The following is a 22,449-nucleotide window of genomic DNA, read 5'->3' as shown; positions in this document are numbered from 1 at the left end:
TGTAAAGTATAAAACGGGCGCACGCATTTAGTTTTATATATAATAATATTCTTTCTCGACGGCGCATTTATCGTTTTCTCTCTTCCTCTTTCGGTATACGCACCGTATACGTAGTCGTACTCGTCGTCGTCGTCAACATCAACGCGCAGCCCCTTCGGAAATTGGCCGGGGTAGCAATGGAGGGGATACATTTTATATATATATCCAAGTGCGAAAAAGGGAGGAAAAGGTAACTTTACCGGCTCATAGGGGTAGCTGCTCGGTGGATAGATATATTTATATATCGCGCGGCACGTACAACATAACGTGCTCTCTCTCTCTCTACGCTCGACGAGGCAGCGCTAGCAGTTGCTGTAGTCGCTGCTGCTGCCGGCGGCAGTCTACAGCAGGGGCACACGCATTTCCAAACGCCTGACATGTGTGTGCGAAAGCGAGCTGTGTAGAGCTGGGATATTATATAGCCGTGCCGAGCGCGGTAAGCGAGAGAGAAGGGGCAGAGACGGGGAAAAGACGGCTGAATCCAAGTGCCGCGGCGGCGGCGGCAGTTGTGCTGCTCGCTGCACCGCATGCTATATATGCTATATCTGTATACGCATCGAATTCGCCGTATGTTTTTGTCGGTCTGCTGCTGTGCGTGTATAATATATACATACACACGTACACATACATCGACGCACGCACACACGACACTACACAGACTCGCTCTCCAGCTCGCGACTCGTGTTATATCGCTATATATATTATAGGATAGGGAGAAAGAGAGAGAGAGAAGCAGCGCGAGCAGCGAGTGGCGGGGTTAAGGTACTGAGGCAGCGACGCGCGCGCGGCCAGTTCTGTCGAGTCGCTCGTACCGGCGTCAAGTCCCAAGCTGCCTATCTCTGCCCGAGTGTGACACCCGACGACGAGAGTGTTGTATTATGTGTGTTGTGTTTGTTTGTTAAAAGGCGACGTTTATTATTAAATCGCTTGTGGCAGTTATTATTGGAAAGCATATCCTGGAATAGTGAGCTTTTGCAATTTGTGCGTCGAGCGGCATCTTATACAGCAATAGCAGCAGTAGCAATAAAACCTGTGATCGTGTGTGTGTGTGTGTGTGAACGAGCCCTCTTCCCCTCTTGTCGGCGGCGGCAGCGTCATTTGTTTCAATTTTTGCGCTACACGCTCTCCTGTGAAACACACACAAGCGCACCGCATTATCATTATACATGTGTCGAGTGAATTGGCCGTTTGCCTGTTGAGCCTGCACCACAGCAGTCGATTGTTATTCCCCGTTGTTTGCCAATTGTTACAACTGTTTCCAGTGTGAGTTTGTGCTGTGTGCGCGAGTTATAAATAAGAAGAAAAAAAATATCGTTGAACATTTTTTCTACAGTGTGTGCGTGTGCTGTGGCGTGTGTGTTCGTTGATAGATAGTACACCCCCGGATAACAAGGAGAGAAACGAGCGTAACAGAGCCACGATACTCAACAGAAACACGACGATTGTAAGAATCGAGGTGAGGCCTTCAAAAATTTTGCTCTCGGCGAATTCATTTTCGACGACGACGACGATGTAGTGTATAGTACGCGCTTCCTTTGTACGAGTGTGCGTGTAAATGTGTGTGTGCGCGCAGACAACAGGACAAACGAGAACATCGTCGAATAGCAGGATGAGCGGCTTCGAAACGCGAGAGCGTTATAATTTTATATAATTTTCGATTAATACGATTGAATCAAGCCGGCGATGAAGGCGCGGATTCGACGCGTCTCCCTTTGTCTGCTCGGCGCGAACGTTCGTCAGCGTTTGACATTTGTAAGCCGACAAACGAGCGTATACCGTACAACATTATTATTTGCCCCTCGTCGAATATTACGAGCGAAATTTTCCATCGTTGGCTCGCAAGCGCACGACGCGACAAGGGCAATTGCGCGAAAAAAAGAAAATCCTGCGCGACGATAAAATGATCAATGTAATAAAGACAAAAACATTAAAATACACATAAGCTTCGGTGGTTGCAAAGTGAGCGAGAGAGCTGACTAGCTTGTCTCATCGATCGGCGGTATATACGACGACGAACGAACGAACGAACGACTACACGTCGGCTTTGAGGGGTGGTTGTTGGCTATATATACAGTATACGGCACGTATACATGTATATTCGTAACTCTCTGCTGTACACTGCATACGTACATGTGTGTGTGTGTATGTGTGTGAGTCGTCGTTGTGTATACGCACAGATGCTCATTGCTTTCTCTTTCTCGCTCGCTCTCGCACTTGGTATACAGCAGTCGACCAGCCGTTCTTTGTGCGTGCGCATATGTACGTTGGCTTTGGGCGCGAACGAACGAACGAGCGAAACGAGCGAGAGAGCGAATATAACCAGACTAAGGTCGGCCGTATAGGCGCTGTTCCAGCAGCAGCACTCACTCTGTTTGGCACTCTGGCCGCCTTCTTGTGTGTTAAACGCGCGCGCTCGCTCGTCCGCGTCAATCTTCGGCTTCCGAGACGCGCTGCTATATATATCTAATAATATTTAACCGCGAGAGTGGCTTCTCGTTATAATGTACACAAATATAACTACTACTCGAAAGAAAGTACCCTAGCCATCGAGAAATTTTTCTTTCGAGTATATAGATCGCACGAGATATTCTATTTGGCGCAGCAACAGAGATTCGTCATTAGTCATTGCGCATCGGTGTAAGATACACAAAAGCATTGACGCGCGCGAGCACGCACCAGCTCTCGCGTGACGTAAATAAAAGCGCGCGAGAGCCTGCAGACGACGCCCCGGAACGGAGCGATCGACGAACGGAGCTGCCGCTATATATGGCTATAACGAACCAAAACCAAAAATGAATTGAACCGAATGTATCTTCCAGTCGTGTATGCGAAACATTGAAAAGATTTCCAATCACGGCACCGCGATTCAAAGAATCTTAGTAGAAGCGCGGCGTGTTTGTGTTTGCGGCGAGAGAGATCATCATCATCATCGTGGAATTTAATAAAGCACGTCGACTAATGACGCGTCGAAATCTCGCTGCGCGGGTCTTTTCAAAGCCGTGTGAGCGCGCGTTTAGTTGCATTTCTCGTCTACATTCGAGTCTATAATGGGGATTACGTATGAGGCGCGCGAGTAATGGATCGGACACCAGAGAGACTCCGAATATGCCGAACTCGCATAATTACCGGAAAAAACGAGCTGTATAACCTGATAAAAGTAACTAGAGAAGCGTAACGTGAGAGAATCTTTGATAATTGCAGCGCGATCGATTCGAGAATCGAAAAGAAAGTAGCAGGTGCGTAGGTGTATAGAGCGTCGTCTGCCACGATCACGCGTCGCGACGTAAATGACTTGCTGCTACGTCAGTGCACGACAGAAGCCAGACGGAAAGTGATCTTTTAACATTTCGGAGTAATTATTTTCTCAGATGATTTTTTCGGTAAAACTGAAAAAACGCGCGTGGTCCAACATTTTCACCACCTACATGCGTACCCGATGCATCCGTTCTACTCGGTTCAGTATACAGTATACGTGCGTGGGTTCACGGGCGCGTTTGCGCGAGAAATTCACCAAGCTCTCGACACACGACTATCATATCCTGCATTTACGAGCATAGTCGTGTACGCGACTGACAATTTCCTTTGTTCTGTGCGCGCGCGCGATCACGTTCGCATCGCGAACTTTGATACCCTTCGTAAATCTGGGCCCGGCGAAATCCAGTATACTATACACGCGCGCCTTCAACCGAATTTCGTCGTTTCAAAGTCACTGAACTATTGAATTCCTTCTGCTAGGTAAAGTTTTTTATCAACCAAGCCTTCAGGCTAGTATGTTAGTTTGTAGTGCCGTATCTCTATATTTTGTATTCGATGTGTTTGACAATTTACTATAAACATACATAAAAAACAGTTGACAAAAAATTTAAAAATGAATATATAAACAAATGTACTAATAATTTTTCTGTTTTGATTATCTGCAGGAATGCCGGTTGACTGAAGATGGCCTCGCCGACACCATCGCTGGAATCGCGTGCTAATTCACTCGGCTCATTGGCCTCTTTGTCACCGCTGACGGTGAGCGGCAGTTCGCCACCGGCGAGCGATTCAGCGATCGGCGACGTCGACAGCTGCGACCTCTGCCTCGACGCACCCCTCAACAAGCAAGCCGGAGACACTCCCTGTCCACGCTGCCGCGGTGGTAGCAGCAGCGCCGGCGCAAGCAGCCTCTCGTCCAACTCGTCCACGACCACGACCTCCAACGGCCACTTGGGCAGCAGCGGCGTCAACAACCACAACGGCAACAGCCAGAACGGTAGTAGCGGCAACAACAGCAACCATAACAACAGCAACAACCTCCACAACAACAACAACAACAACTCGCAGCTGCTGAACGGCAACAGCGGCTCGTCCCAGAATCTCGCCACGACCATTAACGGCGGCATACGCTGCACCGGCTGCAAGTCCAACGAGTCCGACGCGGTAGCGCGTTGCTTCGACTGCGCCAACTTTCTCTGTCCAAACTGCGTGATGGCTCACCAGTTCATGCACTGCTTCGAGGGTCACCGGGTGCTCAACCTCGGCGACTCCAAGATTTCAGCTAACAATCCTGGCAACTCACCCGGCGGCCAGAACGAGTCCAGCAACAACGCTGGTCTCAACAATGGCCAGCAGCAGCAGCAGGTGGTAAGCAGCAACGGCCAGGACAACAATTCCGGCAAGCAAATCGGCTCGCAGGCCACCAACAACGTCGTCCAGAGCCTCGTGAGCGGCACCACGTCGCTCCTCATCAACGGCGGCGGCGGCAGTAACGGCGAGAAGGTGCTGCTCTGCAGCCGACACAAGAGCGAGGTGCTCAAGTACTTCTGTCGCACGTGTTCCGTGCCCATCTGCAAGGAGTGCACCGGCTCCGATCACCCCAGTCCCATGCACGACTACGCAAGCATCGCCGACATCGGGCCCCAGCAGCTCGAGATCATAGCGAGAACCATACAGGAGTGCCGATCCAAGGCGAACGAGGTCCGGGCAGCTGTGAAGACCGCCGACCACGGGGCCGCTCGGCTCCAGGTCCAGTACCACAAGGCCCAGAACGAGATCAACGACACCTTCCAGTTTTACCGCTCGATGCTCGAGGAGCGCAAGCAGGAGCTGCTCAAAGAGCTCGAGAGCATATTCTCGGCCAAGCAGATATCCTTGAGCGTGCTCACTCAGAAAGCCAACGACATGGCCGACAAGATGCAGCAGACCTGCGATTTCGTTGATCGCCTCACCAAGTACACCACGCCCACGGAGGTGCTCATGGTCAAGAAGCTCTTGGACGCCAAACTCCAGCTCATGCTCAGCTACAATCCCGACATCAACAGCCAGGCCGCTGACCTCGAGTTCGTTAGCAATTATCAGGCCATCCAGGTCGGCGTGAGGAACACTTTCGGCTACGTACGCAGCAGCAGCGAAGCCAACTCGGCGCCGCAGAACAAGCAACCGCCAATCGCCCGGCCCACGGCTCTCAACAGCACGGGCAGCAGCATCGGCAACAGTAGCAACGCCAGCAGCGGTCCCGGAAGCTCCGGCTCATTGGGTGGCCTGCTCCTCGATCGACCTTACAGCAACGGCCTCATCTCGTCCGGCTCGAACTGCAACTCCAGCACCTCGCCGTCGCCCTTTGAGAACGCCGGTTGCGTTATATCCAAGCGATTTTCTTCGGCCAACAGTTTAGGCCCTTTCTCGACGAGCATCAGCGACCTCAACATTAACGGAATGAACAACCCCTACGAAAAGTGGAGCAACGGCAGTAGCGACAGCTACCAAGTGTCCGTCAACTCGGCCGACCATTTCCCCGTCCCAGCGATTACCGCTGTTAACGCTCAAGGTGCGCCCGGAGACTCGGTGCTCGATCTCACCTCCAAGCTCATACCACCAACGGCCATATTCCCCCTTAAATCGCAAATCAAACGACAGAAAATGATCTATCACTGCAAGTTTGGCGAGTTCGGCGTGATGGAAGGACAGTTCACCGAGCCTTCCGGAGTGGCTGTCAACGCTCAAAACGATATCATAGTGGCGGACACGAACAATCATAGGATTCAGATTTTTGACAAGGAAGGACGTTTCAAGTTCCAGTTCGGAGAGTGCGGCAAGCGCGATGGACAATTGCTCTACCCGAATCGCGTGGCTGTAGTTCGCACTTCCGGCGACATCATTGTGACCGAGCGCTCGCCCACGCATCAAATTCAAATTTACAATCAGTACGGACAGTTTGTGCGTAAATTCGGCGCAAACATACTGCAGCATCCCCGCGGAGTTACTGTCGATTCCAAAGGACGTATCGTCGTGGTCGAGTGCAAAGTCATGCGAGTCATTATCTTCGACCAAGCCGGCAACGTCTTGCAAAAGTTCGGCTGCTCGAAGCACCTCGAATTCCCCAATGGCGTAGTGGTCAACGATAAGCAAGAGATCTTCATCAGCGACAATCGCGCTCACTGCGTCAAGGTTTTCGATTACGAAGGCGCGTATTTGCGACAAATCGGAGGCGAAGGTATAACCAACTACCCCATCGGCGTTGGCATCAACGGAGCTGGAGAGATCCTCATTGCTGATAATCACAACAACTTCAATCTAACCATATTCACTCAAGATGGACAACTGGTATCGGCTCTTGAAAGCAAAGTCAAACACGCCCAGTGCTTCGATGTGGCTCTCATGGATGACGGCAGCGTCGTATTGGCTAGCAAAGATTATCGACTCTACATTTACCGATACGTACAAGTACCGCCAATTGGTATTTAGAGTCACGCCCCACGTCACGACGATGATTCGCTCTATTTTACAAGTGTCATAACAGCAAGAAGAAAGAAGAGAAATGAGTTTATTGCGATGCCGTGTGAAGATTAGCTATAGAAGATGAAAAATATTAAAGTCAGCTGATTCACGTGTGTGTGTGAGTGTGTATGTGTGTATGCGCTTATCGTTTCTCCGCTGTAAACCCCTCTTCTATAGATATAAAGTTGTGTGCTTATGCGAGCGCACGCGTTCTCTCGCAACCCTATGACAAGAAGGTCAAGGCGAAGGGAAATTCCAGAAGTCATTCTACTCTGCGTGGAGCTTGGAAAATATTGTATGATTTCGAACTCTTCTTATGTTTCGTAAATGTATCTCGAAAAATCTTTCTGCGAGATGAGAGATAGACAACACATCGGATAAATGAGGAAAGTGTCGCTGCGAGAAATTGATAAAAAAGAATCCCTATTTGTTACGTTGCTCAAAAGGCATGAAACTAGGATAAAAAATTTAATGAAGACGTGCGACAAAACTTACTCTTGTTAATGTTGTTATAAGCTAAAAAATACTGTTGTTGTTTAGTTGTAGAGCTCGCCACCGCTAGTCACTTTCCCTTTACTATTATTCATCTGAATCCTATTTTTTATACTTTTTGTACTTCCCTTTCACCCAACTTTATCCAATGTCGTGTTATTTCCAAGCATCCATTCGACAAGTGTTGTATGTATTGAACTTCAATACATTTGTTAAAATTTCTTGCATTTTCATCATCCCATTATTGATTAACTTTATAATTGTGAGTTTTTATGTATTATATAATTTGTATGTTTTATTTATTTTTTTTTTTTTTCTATTACACTCTGTTGACAACTTGACTACGTATTCAAGGCGCGTTTGATCATTCGAAAAACAACATTGATTGTCCACAGTCAAAATCGTATTTAATGTTCATGAGACATTTTATTGAAAATGTTGATAAATGGCGTAAAACGAACCAATTTTTCAGTTCGTTGTTCAGGGTAGCTTTACTTTGTTGATAATTGTTTAGGTATTATGATTGATTTTTTTCGATTCTCTTGTTTCGAAGACAAGTTTATGTCGTCTGATTTATTGTATTGTTCTATAAAAGGTTGAAAAAATTTACAAGTTTTGAAGACCTGACACGCATCGTTTATGGCTCAATGATTAAAGGGGTAAGATGCCTGTATTATTTTTATAAAAGTAGCCGTTATTGTGAAGTAGTCTAAAATTTGTCTACACAATGGGTCATTTCAACTTTTAAATATTGTCGCCCTTTTTATTAACGATACAAATGACCATTATAATTAGTTATTAGTTACTTTTAAATAGATTATATTTTATTACTTACTTCGATTATTACTATAATTATTATTATTGCTATTAATATCTTGATTATTATACATATAATTGCTATTGTAATGACACGAAGGAGTATAAAAATAGTGATATCTCACGCGTATATTCTTAATTTAGTCGGTTAGATTTATCTCATTTCTTTCATTTACTTGCACACAATGATGGGCTGGAATGAGCTTACAGTTATGAAATGAACTTTCTCGTTATTTATTATTACTATTATTGATTTACATCAAATGCTAGTTAACAATGTTTTATCATTTTGATTTTTGAATTAACATTCTACTATACGATGACTGCATTTAGAGCAGTTTTAATGACTGAATAGAAAAAAGTAAAAAAATTTGAATTATTCAAATTCAGGATTTTCGTCGAAAATTAATGCTATGTTATCGTATACTTAAATTTTCAATTAAATTCAAGTTTTTTACTTAATAATTGTGACAAACCCAGCTCATGAGATGGGATCGTTTGTTTTGCTTCATATTTGTCTTGTATATTCTATCCTAATGTTTCATGTTTGTAACAATCAAGTTTCTTTGATCAGAGTCCTTTGCGTATTAAATATGTATATAAATATATATTTTTAAATTTAAGAAATCGTTTCGTATATACTGTAAAAAATAACGATGCGATAAAGTTTAAAAGTATTTTGAATACTAAATTTGCATCGATAAAAAATGACAGCAAACAAAGTGCACTCAAATCAAAGAGTTGAATATTTGTTTTCATTTGAGTGTAAAGATTCAAAACTCAAAAATAAAAAGCAATGCAGACATGAGACTTGGGATGTAATTTAAGGTGAACTTAAGTTAAGCATTGGACGTGTCTATTTGGATTATAACGAGGTAAAGCAAACTACCCATAACTTCCAGTATTATATGCCGGTTCAAAGTTGACAATATTATTTGGTATCATTTATGAAAATGTAATCTCATTTAATTTAGGTTGTTTAGTTAGAAAAAATTTACAATCTTATACAAATGGATGCAAAACTTTTTGCTCTGACATTATTTATTTTATTCATTTTTCGCGCATTTCACGAAAAATGGCGAGATTAACTTGCATTTCCTATATTACAAGCGTTCAAGCGGAAAAGTGTTAGCGAAAAGAGCGAAATCCGCGGAACTGATACACTCAGTAATGCTTGCTGAACTTATTTTCTCGTAGAATCTGTTGTGTTTAACTTCATAATTAAATAGATTATTAATTAGTTATTATCAATTATTATTTTTATTTACAACAAATAATGAACTTTTTATTAATACTATCAATTTGTCAGTTTGAGCTGTTATCCAAGTAACGATTGAGATTTGTAAAAAAATGATACATTTTGTCTCCATGTACACGAGTTTACAAATTTTGTAATCTTCTCGAACGTATTTTTAGTTTTTGACTATTATCTAGGTATTTTCCTTACTTTTGTTTCGTATATTTGTGTTTTATAATAGTTTTTGTTTATCTTTCCATTCATGTTTCTTGAATTTTGTTTTTCACTACCTCGACTTAATATCATGCGTATTTTACGAAATAGGTTGCAATAAAAAACTTATTGATTGTAGTTTGAGTGCACGAGTCTCCAACATGCATACATAAACGTGGTACATAAATTGTTTTGTTTTAAATTTTCCACCGATAACATTATACAAGCGTTAGCTTCGTTGATTGGACTCTTAAATGAAATTTTAAATACAATGAAACATCTTTGTTGCGTACGTAACTATTATAAAATGTTGTTAATTGTTGAATGATAAGTCGCTAGACGATGATATTTTGCATGTGCTTGGCTGTTTTTTGTTTCATCATATTCAAATTTTAATATCACTGCCCTTGCCGGCGAAGAGGTGACTAGTCTCATGAAGTTTGTCAGTTTTAACTATCAATTTTTGCTACTCGTTCGATCGAATATAATACTTTTTTATCGATTATATTATTTTTCTGAGAGAATGAAAATTTGATAGCGCACTAAATTTTGCGCCGAAAGTTTATATTATTGTGATTTTTAATTGCCCTGAAAATTCAATTTATATTGTTTTAGGAAAAAATGGATTGGTTGAAGTGGCTTGAACTTTGTTTCGACTTTCGAGCGAAATTTTAAATAATTTTTTTCATTCTCTCAGACATATGAAATGCAATTATTATTGTACCAATTGAAATTAAATTCTGCGTAGCTGATGTACTTAATTATTTTTGACCGAACGATTTGTTTTGTTAAAGCAAAGCTCGATAGTTAAAACTAGTAGCAACTTCAGATTAGCATCTCTATCGCATTACAATGCATTATTAAAAATTTTACATGATTATAACTAGCATTTATCGTACTTGAACTGATGTTTGACTAAGTAAGCTTGACGTGATATGTCAGTTCATATATTGAAATACTTGATTTACCTTGTAATAGTATTCTCTCAAAATGTTAAAAGTAAACAGACATTGTGTCTATTACGATCCATTGTACAAATGTATGCACAAAGAGAATTTTTTGGTACTTGCGTAATCTCTTACAGACTTTTTACTTCTAATTATGTGCAAGTTCAAACACAAGTAAATCTATCGTTGAGCGTATTCTTATTATATTATTATTAATATTTATTATTATTATTATTAATATTATTATTTATTATTATATTATTTATTTTTATTATCAATATTATTATTTTTAAATACTAGTAAATTGCACAAAAATAATGACTGAAAGAGAGCCCGATTTACGGAAAGAATATAAAGTATTGCAATACATACGAATGGTTTTCACACCTGATAAATTTATGATAAAATTAGTCGCGTTGCATTGATGATTGTCCATTACACTTACACAACTTCATAACGTACTATTCTTGCCGATATAAAAATCTTATGCTCGCCGAAGTTAATGCATAAGCGTTTTATGATGTAAATATTACGTATGTACGTGCTTCAAACTTGAGCTCTAATGAGCGCAGAAAGACTAAATCAATAATTCCAATTTAACCGTTTAAACGCAAACGTGACCAAATTTCAAGTGATAAATGACATTCTTTGTGAAAAGCCGTAGTGCAGAAACTATGGAAATCATAAATATAAATAATGACTATTCGTTTATTGTACTATGATTATTATCAATATTATGTACTATTATTGCTCTGTCTCTCTTTTTTTGTAATGGTTTGTTATGTTATTATTATTTTTTAAAACGATACGTGACTCTATCGACTTCTCCTCGTCAATTGTTCTTAATTTAAATGTAAAGCGTATTTTTGTTTGTTTTTTAGTTATTTTTTTGTTGTAAATGCTTTTTAATAATATTTCCAGTTCAAAAATATTACTTTATCTGAGTTTTTTATTTTACATTTATACTTTTGCCTCCTTGCCCATCATTATTATTTATTTCACATACCATTTCTCCTGACCTACCCGTATACAAGTATGTTACGATATTCTCGTTCAAACAGATGCACGAAGTATTTCCGACGATCCTGTGTGTGTGTGTGTGTGTGCTTGTGTGTAGTATTATATTTTATTCTCATGCTATAGTCTTGAAAAGTTTTCGAGCAAAGAAAAGTGTATCACGACTAAGGAAGAAAGGAATGTAATTAAGAAATGCAAGTTCTGGATCTCGTCGCCAATCAAACAACACAAGTTACTATGCTTATAAATTTTTATAACTGGCTCATTTTTTCTGTTTCTCGTGATACTAAAAACAGCTTTATTTTGGTGGTGAATCAATCACACTTCAAAGTTCAAAGGGTCCAAAAAATGAGATCACTAATCGTTAAAAATAAAAAAAACACTTTTCATTGATTCAGTACTGTCGTAAAATCGTATGTTTATATTGAAAAAATTGACATAAAAGTTCACGAGCGATAAGAATGTGGAAACGATTTGTCAGCCTTGAGATCCAGGCCTTTCAAACAATGTATTAGCTATTATACACTTTAATGTGCCACAAACTGTATCAGAAGCCTTCGCGTGATTCGGAAGGTGTCTGCAGACATATTAGCACAGATTTGGATGATTAAAACTGCAATAGCAAGGTTTTATCGTCATATAAAAATTCAGGATATTCCAAGTTTCGAATTCACTGAAATAACTTACCTACAGGACAGTCGCAACGTTTTTTTCTCAATTCTTACTTCTAAACTGTATTTTAGTATACAATGATATAATGTTTACATTATATTAATTATTATACTGTAAAATATATATTTGTGCATTGTATATGCATTAAAGTACATAGAAGGAACTAATCATGAACTTTTAATCGAGAAGCGCGACGAAGGGAATATTTTATATAATATAAATAAAAAGTTAAGTTCTGATGAAATAAAACGGTTAGCGTATGGAAATTCGATGAGCACTTGTCGAGCTTCGGGCCCCGATTATTGTTCGTTTACGATTGTGAAATGTTCTTACAGATATATAATTTTTTACGACACTGAATGAGACGATCGCCAGGTGTTGACGAATCTCCATGCTGTTATTATATATACGATATGATATATATAAAAAAAATTATAAATATTATTATTACGTGTAAGATATAAAAAATTTAACGCAAGCGTTGAGCATAACTTGATGTTGAAGTTGTTTTCGCAATCTCTCTTGGGCTTTTAATGGTTTGTGCGCATATACGTGAACCAAATATTTACGTTAACATATCACGAGATCGGTAAAAAAAACCTTAAACGTAAGACTGGTATAAAAATTAGTTTAAACACGCTCCTTTTGACAATACTCTCGGTTTGTTTACCCAGCTATGTATCGACCGAAATAAATTGACCACGAGTTTCCAAACTCTCTCTATTATTAAAATTGTACGCATTTTCTAACATATCAGTTATGCAAGCTTTGCGATGCTTCAAAATTAAACATATAAAAATTTCATACTTTAATTCGAGAATTTTAAACCCCAACGAACTGTAGCGAGCGTTAAATAGTCGATAATAATAACAGGACGTTGTTCACCTACCCCCCTTGGCAATGTCCAAAACTTTGTTGTCAATAAAAGACCATCTAAATAATCTTTGAATTAGTTTAAAACTGCATCAATAATAATAATAATAATACTAATAATAATACTAATAAAATAATATTGCTATTATAATTTATGAAAAAACGTTGCAAGATTAAAGGCACGAATTGGTGATAAGAAAATGCTAGTCGCGAAATGGCATTGATACGTATATTGAATAATAATATTTAGTATATAAAGAACTAAAAAGCGGGGAAACGATTCTTCAATCTGATTTGACACACACGCGTGAAATATACTCTTCTGTAGTCCTTAAATGAAGAATTAAAAATTAAATAATGATAGTCACTTCGAAAATCGTGCATCGGTGAAATAAAAAGGAGATGCTATGATGAGAGAACGAGATGAGAAAAAAAATATTTTCATCGAAATATTCGGCTGAATAATATCTATTACGAAAAAATTTTCTAAAAGTTACAGTTTAATCCTTTCCTCTCGTAAAATCCTTCAAGGAATGAGCATTTTCAAATAAAATATTGGGCGTATATAAGATATATATTTTTGTACCTTCGATAAGAAACTTTGATGAAAAAGCGAGCAGCGCAGGTTCTTATTTTCTCTATCTTCTCTCGCTAAAAGCAAAAATATTTTCGATCGTTCATTCTTAGAAAAGGAGACTCAAAGGTACACTCCAATACAGAAATCACAAGATCTCTGGTTGGTGATTTTTGAAACGAATCGTCAACGAAATGTCTAATTCGTCGACGATTTAAAAAAAAAGTAAGGAGAAAATGATAGTGCACATTATTCTTCCCGGGCCCAATTTTGATGTTATATGACCGATGGCGAAGTAATTGATTAGTGTGGGACAATGGACATGAAAAATAAAAACATGTGAGGATTTGCATAGTTGATTACTATTTTTAACTAATCATTGAGAAAAAATATATATATTAATGATAATAAATACTTGGTACATTAAAACATTGTTGCATGCCTATTGTAGTTGAAGAATGACAGAAAAATACACGCCAAACAAATTTCAAAGAATGGTTAAGGATTAAGGAAGGCAAACTATATTATATACATGATATCTATATTCTGTAATGACGTTAAGAATTATTTATTATTAAAAAATAAGAGTATAATTTCGAAAAATGATAAGCCGTGAAAAATGATTAAACAATAAAATGCATAAGTTGTGTGCATTTTTTGCTTGTGCATTATATAAAACTTTCATATTTTCGTTGAACTCTTATACATATAAACAATTTTGTGATTGACGGATGTAACAATGATAAATAAGATTAATCAATCTATATACTTATGAGCTAACGTGTGCATAACTACTGTAGATGAGAAAATCCATAAAACCGGGACCGTGTACCATTCGATTTTGAACAACTTTCAAATCCATAATAAAAGATATGAAATTGTCGTCTTACTAAATAAAAAATCTTCAAGATCTGAGTATTCACTGACGAAGTAGAACATCGAATTGATCAAAAAGTTTTTAGGTTTTATTAAAAGTCATGTAAAAAAAACTATGTAAATGATTCGTGTGACCATCTTAGCGAAAAAAACAAATTATCAATATTTTGCATGATTTCAAACATTATTTCCTGATAAGACTGAGAAATCAAATTATAAAAATAGTTAACTCTTTGGATTTGGTGTTGTATGATTCTATACAAATGTCTACGCATCTTGGACTTGTGTATATCGGTCGATCGCGTGTATTCAGCTCGGTTAATTTGAATTAACTATAAATATGACTTGAATTGTATGTGATCAATCTCGATTTATATATGATAATCATATGACACGCGGAAAACCGATCCGTCCATGGATCTGAGTAAATCACGAACAAAATGTGAAGACAGCTAAGGGGTGGCAAAAATATTCGTTGAATTTTACTGTTGAATAGTTAACAATTTTTCACTCGAGCGTACTACTCTCATTGTACATTGAATATTAATGCACGAAGCTATTAGTCGTAGCACAAAGAAAAAAAGAAGACATTTTTTGGGTTCTGAGACAACACTGTCCTTTTTCAATTCGAACCTCTCCTGCACCTACCGAGAGAATTCTAAACATAAGAAAACGACAATAGTTAAACGGTTAAACATGTGCTAGTGAAAAAAACGGATCTTTCAAAGTTGATATTCTAGAGAATAAAAGTTCATTCGCAAATGTTAAACTTCTCACTTGTAAAGAAAGTGTTGTACAGATGTAGGCATTTTTTGATGAGTCAAATAATTCAATTAACAATTATAATCAATCGTAGAACTTCGGAAACTGTTTCGCATGTATGTTGAGAAGAAAAAAGTAAAAGTGATAAAAATTTACATAATAAAAAATAAGTAGTTTTGTTTCGACGATAACTATGAAAGTTATTAGGCTATCGCATTAGGAGCTTGCACATTCAGATGGAACAAAAAGTAATCGAGAACGAGTGAATAACATCTCTCTGTACATCACTCGAGCGAAAAAGTTCACTTCTCGGCTTGATTTTACTTGATTCCATGTGATGAGTCAAATCCTGATGAAAAATATTGCGAAGTAATTTTTATTTCGACATATAATTCTAATTATATGAAATAAAGCATACACTTTTATTGAAAGTAAAAATGAAATTAAAAATCTTATTAGCTTGCTGCGTTATTGTGTAGAGTAAAAAAATTTGATTTTTTTTATTCATCAGATAATTTTAAAGGTCTTGGTGACTCGCACCATCTTGTTGAAAGATTTAAATAAGTTTTTGAAGTTTTCATCATCTTTGTCATGGTAATTATTATTACTATTGTTAACATCATCATGGTCATCAACGTCATGAAAATTATGATATTATTTTTATATTAAAAAAATGAAAACCAATCATCTAGTCATGGCCACTTGGATAATTCTTTCGCCATTCTTTTGGCATTGAGTAGGATTTTAAATATTTCCATTAATCCAAGAACAAAATGTATACACTCTCAAACATCAACATTAGTGTAAGCGATTGTAAACTTTAATTCGTGGTGATTGTGAGTAGTTAGTAGGCTTTTAGGCTTGAATAAATGATATTTGTATCATTTATTTACTATTATTTATCATTATTACCATTATTAACATTATTATATTTATTATTACAATTATATTATACAATTTTTGGTCTTAAATACTATTAATAATTTTTAAGGTGATTGAATTATTGTACTATTATCTATTAGTTCTTCATCATTTATGAGAGCATAACTTGAACTATTTTGTTGTTTGTCAAGACGGAATGCGTCAAATTTCTATTGTGAACTCGTGAAAAACTATTACAAATTTTATCGCCAAAGTCACTATATTGAGAATTTTTTAATCGAATAAAGTATTTATTGTGGTATTTATTATTGCTATACTATCAATTAGGTTAAATTTATTCTATTAACTATTATACTTGTGAACTATATTTTTTATTGAAGTAATAATGGAACGTGGAATGGTATCACAAATGAAACCAAGAAAAAAATAAAAAAAAAATGAAAAAAATTTATGAAAGTGAGATTTAAAGTTACATTTAAATAATTTATTTTTTATTACAGCATACTGTAAAAAAACATGATATTGAAAATATTGTCGTGATTCGTTCCGTCAAAAACCTAACTCATATCCACGTAATATATTGCTAACTTTGTATACAATGTACTTAAATAATATATATTATATACATGTAGTTTTATCGATAAGATTTACCATTATTATATGACTATAATTATTAACTAATTATAGATGTGTTTAATCGAGTGAGCTGAGATTTATATTGAAAAAAAAATAGTAACCCTGGTTTACATTTAAATATAGTTCTCAGCATTCAGGGGGAGTTGTTTATTTGAAAGAAAATTGAGACGTTAATCGACATATATTAATTTTTGCTGTAAGTTGAAGTAGCGATAGAGTCGTTGTTGAACAAACTTTGCAATTTAATAGAATACTTATTACACGACTCAATTTTAATTAAAAATAACCAATACAGTTTAAGCTATTGAGGAAAAGAGTAAAGGTGCGCAACAAAAACAAAGGTTGAAAAGCGCACATTAGTCAGACGAGTGGGAGACGTATTTTTTTAAACTTTCCAAAAAACTAACGAAAGTGTTATATGAATGCATTAAAAAAAAGTCACAAAATATGAAAAATAAAACTAGTCGATTGCAATGGCATACTGATAAAATTAACTTGGGAACATGACATGATAAATGTAACTGTAATTTTTTAATAGGTTAAACGAAGATAAGAGTGATAGTTTATAAGAAAAAAAAACAACTGTTTAAGTGTATACACAAACTTACAACAACTGAAACAACAAGAAAACAACAACAAAAATAAATAACAACAATAACAGCAACCATTTAATCGTTAAAATCAAACATGATATTTGTAGTCGAAGCCATCGGCTTGCAACTGTCAATTAATTTGTCCATTTTAAAAGGACACTAGTTATCGTTGAATCTTTATTCCTTTATTTTCAAAAAGTTTTTGAATCGTGCGCTAAGATAATCATAATTTACAATTAAGCGCTTTTCGTTATATTTTTTAATACTTTTTTCATATAAGATTAATATTTTTTAGGTTTATTTTTGTATCTATGAGAAAATCAATAAATATTTGAAAAAAATCTAAAGATTCTGTGTGCGTATGTTTTTTTTTACTTTGCCTTTTTGCTAGATATTTAATCTAACGTCGGTGTGTTTATGAATTTATCGCTTAAACTCAATTTAATCTTAGTATAAATAAAATTAAATTAAACTTAGTCATATTCTAGTCATTTTGTGGATCTGCAAATAATCTCAAGAATAATAATCGGTTTATTCAAAGTTGAACAGATGGCTCGACTCTCAACACGACAAGTTAAAAAAAATACTTTACTGTATAGAAATGGAATAATATTTTTAAATACGTCCATGTCAATTACCTAGGGAACATCACAGATTAAATTTATGTCCTAACTATAAAATTAAAAAAGCAAACTCGAAAGAATCTCAAACTCACTATCGGTACAGAACAGCGAAGTTCGATAATCTATCAAGATTAACGGTACACGATCGATACATTTAAGTTTGAGAATTCCTCAATTTCTCCAATGCAAAATTTTGTTTCGATAAAAACTATAATTCAAATAATTGATACAAGCCTGCGCTTTTGAAATCTTTTCAAATATACAAACTTGTGCTAAATCACATACTATTTAATTCCAAAATAATTAGTTTATAATATAACTTACTAAATACACGACCAATTAAGGAAAAGAAATATAATGGCGTTCATTTCATAGAATCGTACGACTTTACGTTAGTGAAGCAAACAACAGCAGTTGAAAAATAAATTTAATAATACGTGTGCTTTGATATTGTATTTATTTAAAGTCATTGTCATGGTGATTTTGCTCTAAGATAAAAAGGAATATTTTTTCTTTATAATAATGCTATATTGAAAATATTTAAGAACCCGATCTTACGCACAAAATTTTTTGTTAATCTGTTGTTAAAAAATCCCTTAAAGATTAAATATTTGTCTTAAACCCAGCTTGAATTTGTTCAAAAGTAACAAAAAATGCTAAAAGTATTGAAAGCTAACGGACTGTGATCATCGCAATCATCTTTTTCTTACATTCAATGAGACGCCATACATTGTAAACTTGAACTTTTTTATAAAACGCTGTTCATATTTAGTGTCAATTGGCGCTTGATTTGGCACACAATCATTCACTTTGCAAGCGGAATACTACATTTTAAACTAAGAAATAAAAGTTGGTTGTTGAAAGAATTTATTTTTATTTTTACGAAGATGAATTATGCGTTGCATTGTTTTCTTCTTTTTTTAAAAAAAAAGTGATAAACAAAAAAGAATATTGTTAAAGTTTGGATATGGATAATAAAAAATAAAAATTGAATAGTTATAACTTATTACATTGTAAAAGTTTGAATGACATAACATGCGCATTATTATATATCACACATAGTTAATGTTACACACATTTGCGAAAGTAAAAGTTTTGGAAAAAAATGCCAGATTGCGCAATAATTTACTAAATTTTTAAATGAAAAACTTCAACTGAAAAAGAAGGGAACTTCAGATGATAAATTGAGTTTATGAGGACCTGTGAAAACTACTTGTCTCAAGTTCTATAATATTTTTTATCGTTGTCTTAAACAATAGTCTATAAACATTATCAAAATCTACAAACTATGGAAATTTTTAAATAAATAAAAAAAACACAAATTAAATATTTAATATAAAAACTCTTTATAGAAACAGCAACAAATAATAATCAAACTTGTTATTTAATGAGAAATCTAATTCAAGTTTTCAAAGAAAAAAATCAATTGTTCCCGTGTAACGTCACTTCCAATAAATACTCGTAATATAGTACTTTATCATCCTGGTTATACAATTTCGCATTTAATGCAAGTTCGTTAAAAATATTACTTCGATTAGGTTATTTAATCATCATTATAAAAAGTAGGGCCGTGACCTAAAAGAAAAAAAATTCTGCGCTCGTAGAAAAGTTCGAGAAAATAATTTTCAATTCTAGTATTGTGATCACGCACAATAATAATTATTTAAGCTCAACAATCAGGAATATTCATTATATAAAATGCACCCTTATCTTTATACATGTACATAATACATTTAAGAACGAGATGAACATACACGTACACATTTATCGTGTTTCATTACATATATTATACATCTAATCATAACGATACTTTTATACATCTTATAAATGGATGGATTTTTTCTTGTAATTGAAATCATCAATCGTAAAAATACAAGTTATTATCACACGTATTTTATGAGGAACTAAAATAAAATTGCAACAACAACAACAATAACAACAACAGACATCGTGTAATAAGCTGTAAAACGAACACCAAATCTGTAATGATAGATTTTTACTTGAATAATTAATAAACCTTGGTAGGTTGATAATTTTAAAATCTGCATAATTTCCAATTTATTACGATATTATATATTAAGAGGATTAAGCTCGCGGTAGATTAAAAAAGTTGATGTCCAGATTAAAGTTAAATAATGATGAAAAATGAAGAAGCTTTTGTCTAAAGACGCATTATAAATGATTGTTGTCTAATGCAGATTTATTTTTTATGACACTTTTTTGCCGCTTGTTCACTGTTTCCTTCTTGCACTTTCTTATGCATATATACATCAAAAAAGTATACATGCGTGACGATTGTACCAGCAATGAAACTTTTATACACGAGTGTTAAGGGGATTGGTGCGTGATATGATATTGTTACGTGGTGTGATTATATGAAAAAAAAAATTATTAAATAATGAAAAAAAAATTGAAAATTACTGTGGATATGGTAGCTGACGATCAAGGGTGATTTGTTATTGTACATGATAATGCACTTATTCAAAATATGCGGGATGTACTTTTTTCTACTAAACAGGGAAAAGCAAATAATGGGTTGAGTGAGAGTAGAAAAAATGTATACATCTTCTACAATTTTATTAGCTTTTTATCGATCTGCTTGACTGCGCACCCATACATTACATTTATTTCAGATGCATTTATTCGCGTTCAAAAAGGCAAGTTATTAGCGACTGAGAGATATGCGATAAAATAGCGTGATTGTAAGGACTTCATTCACGATTATTATGATCAAGTCTTATTCATTGAATAAATATTGTATTATTACATTTATCCATGAAAATTGTAAGCTGTTTGAGTGTTTTTTACTCATAGTGTGTATCGACAAATTTAACGGAGGCTAATGTTGCGTGCTCATATATTTATAATTATAAAAATAGCAACTTTAATGTAAGAAAAATTTCAGCCAACTATCATCTTATACACTCACAATGTACTTTTGTATCGATTAGTAGATAAAAAAAATTTACTGCATGATTACTGTTAGTTATGTAATTTATCAATGACAAAACCAAACAAAGGTGTATTTTCAATATGGAAAGAGCCACAGTCTTACCAGTCTCAACTAACTTATACTGAAACGCGTACAAAGTTTACAATATTAATGAACGATTGATTTTACACAAATGTTGGACACATTTTTAATTTCTTAAGCTCTATATTAAAAAAAAAATAAATAAAAATAAAAAAAAATTATAATGATTATCTATATGCTATCATAATATAATAAAAAAGTACAGTGAAATAACGAGGTGAAAAATCATTGTAAATGATAATGTTCTTTCGATATATGTTGATATTTTAATAACATTGTGAAAACATTTTTTAATATAATAAAAGTATTTCGAATCAAAATTTCGCAAGTCATATATCTTCACACATGAAACAATTAATTGTCTTGTTTGTTCCAAGTAAAAGTAGATATTTGGGAAACATTTATGCAATAATTTTGTTCTTGTTATTATTAGTATTTATTTTTTTCTCACCTATGAATATGCATCATTAAAAACTTTTCGTAGTTAGTTATATCAAAGCTTTTCACCTTTTAATTATCTTTTTGTAACATAAGCCTATATTATTTTGTCGGTAAGCTCTTTGCTGTTGAAATCCAACTTCTGTACTTTTTGCATAAGGTAAAAAACTGCTACGTTTCAATATAAATTCATACGTAATACCGCTAGTAGAAATGCTTAACTTTAATTATCAAAAATATTACCTCTTAAAATGTTTTAAAATACCTTACCATTAATTGAATTGTTTTGAGCATTTTATATGACCTAAAAATGACAATTTAACTGTTTAAAAAAGCGAGTTTATAATATATTTTTAGGTCTCCACCACTAGATGGCGAGTACCTATAACTGTAAACCTGCAAGTGGCAAAGTAAAAATAATAATATAAGTCGAATCACGGTTTTAAAGAAATTCATTCTTAAGATCATTTCAGCAGACAAATCAATTTTCAGTTCTGATGGCCTTTTCATGTCATAAAAAATTTTTCGTTAGCCAAAAATTACCCATTAAATGTTAAGCATTTTTACCAGGGATACGAAAATAGAAGACTTATTGATAACGGTACTGTATCGCCTAAACCAAATGAACGTTCGTAATCATACACAATTGCACAAGTAATGGAAAAAAGGGCAACTCGTGACTGGCGTGTTAAGCTCCTTTGAATCAACCTCAGTCGTAACGAACTAACTGCACTATCAAAATCTAAGCTATTTATTTTTCATTTGGATAATTTGTAACTATTCGCCCGATTTCGTATGCGTACAATAAGATTTTATCATTGTATTATCTGAAGTCAAGAGCAGATAGGTAAAATTGAGTAATGGTTCGGTGCCGTAAGCAAGAACCAATAACGAAGTAAGTAGCTTAGCCATAGTGTATAAACAGAGCTTAGATTCGTAAAAAAAACGAGAAAAAAAGTAAGAAACAAA

At 35.5% G+C, this 22,449-nt stretch overlaps 1 protein-coding gene across 4 annotated transcripts in view; it reads left to right on the top strand.

The window, feature by feature from the left end:
- Positions 1 to 11,420, top strand: part of LOC106656285 (brain tumor protein) — a 45,307-nt gene extending 33,887 nt beyond the window's left edge. For 3 of the 4 annotated variants that reach the window (XM_023461684.1, XM_014377154.2, XM_023461683.1), the window contains exon 3: positions 3,960 to 11,420. In XM_023461684.1, the coding sequence (XP_023317452.1) occupies positions 3,979 to 6,762 (2,784 nt within the window). In that variant the 5' untranslated portion in view covers positions 3,960 to 3,978 and the 3' untranslated portion in view covers positions 6,763 to 11,420. Of the gene's footprint in view, positions 1 to 818; positions 1,496 to 3,959 lie in introns of those variants that run through there. The other variant, XM_014377155.2, reaches the window with a different exon arrangement.
- The last annotated feature ends 11,029 nt before the right edge of the window (positions 11,421 to 22,449 follow it).

The sequence above is a fragment of the Trichogramma pretiosum genome, unplaced genomic scaffold, assembly GCF_000599845.2.
Source record: "Trichogramma pretiosum strain Unisexual culture from Peru unplaced genomic scaffold, Tpre_2.0 scaffold4, whole genome shotgun sequence".
NCBI classification, from domain to species: Eukaryota; Metazoa; Arthropoda; class Insecta; order Hymenoptera; family Trichogrammatidae; genus Trichogramma; species Trichogramma pretiosum.
Note: the sequence above shows the minus strand (reverse complement) of the source record. Positions and strands in the feature narration are given on the sequence as shown.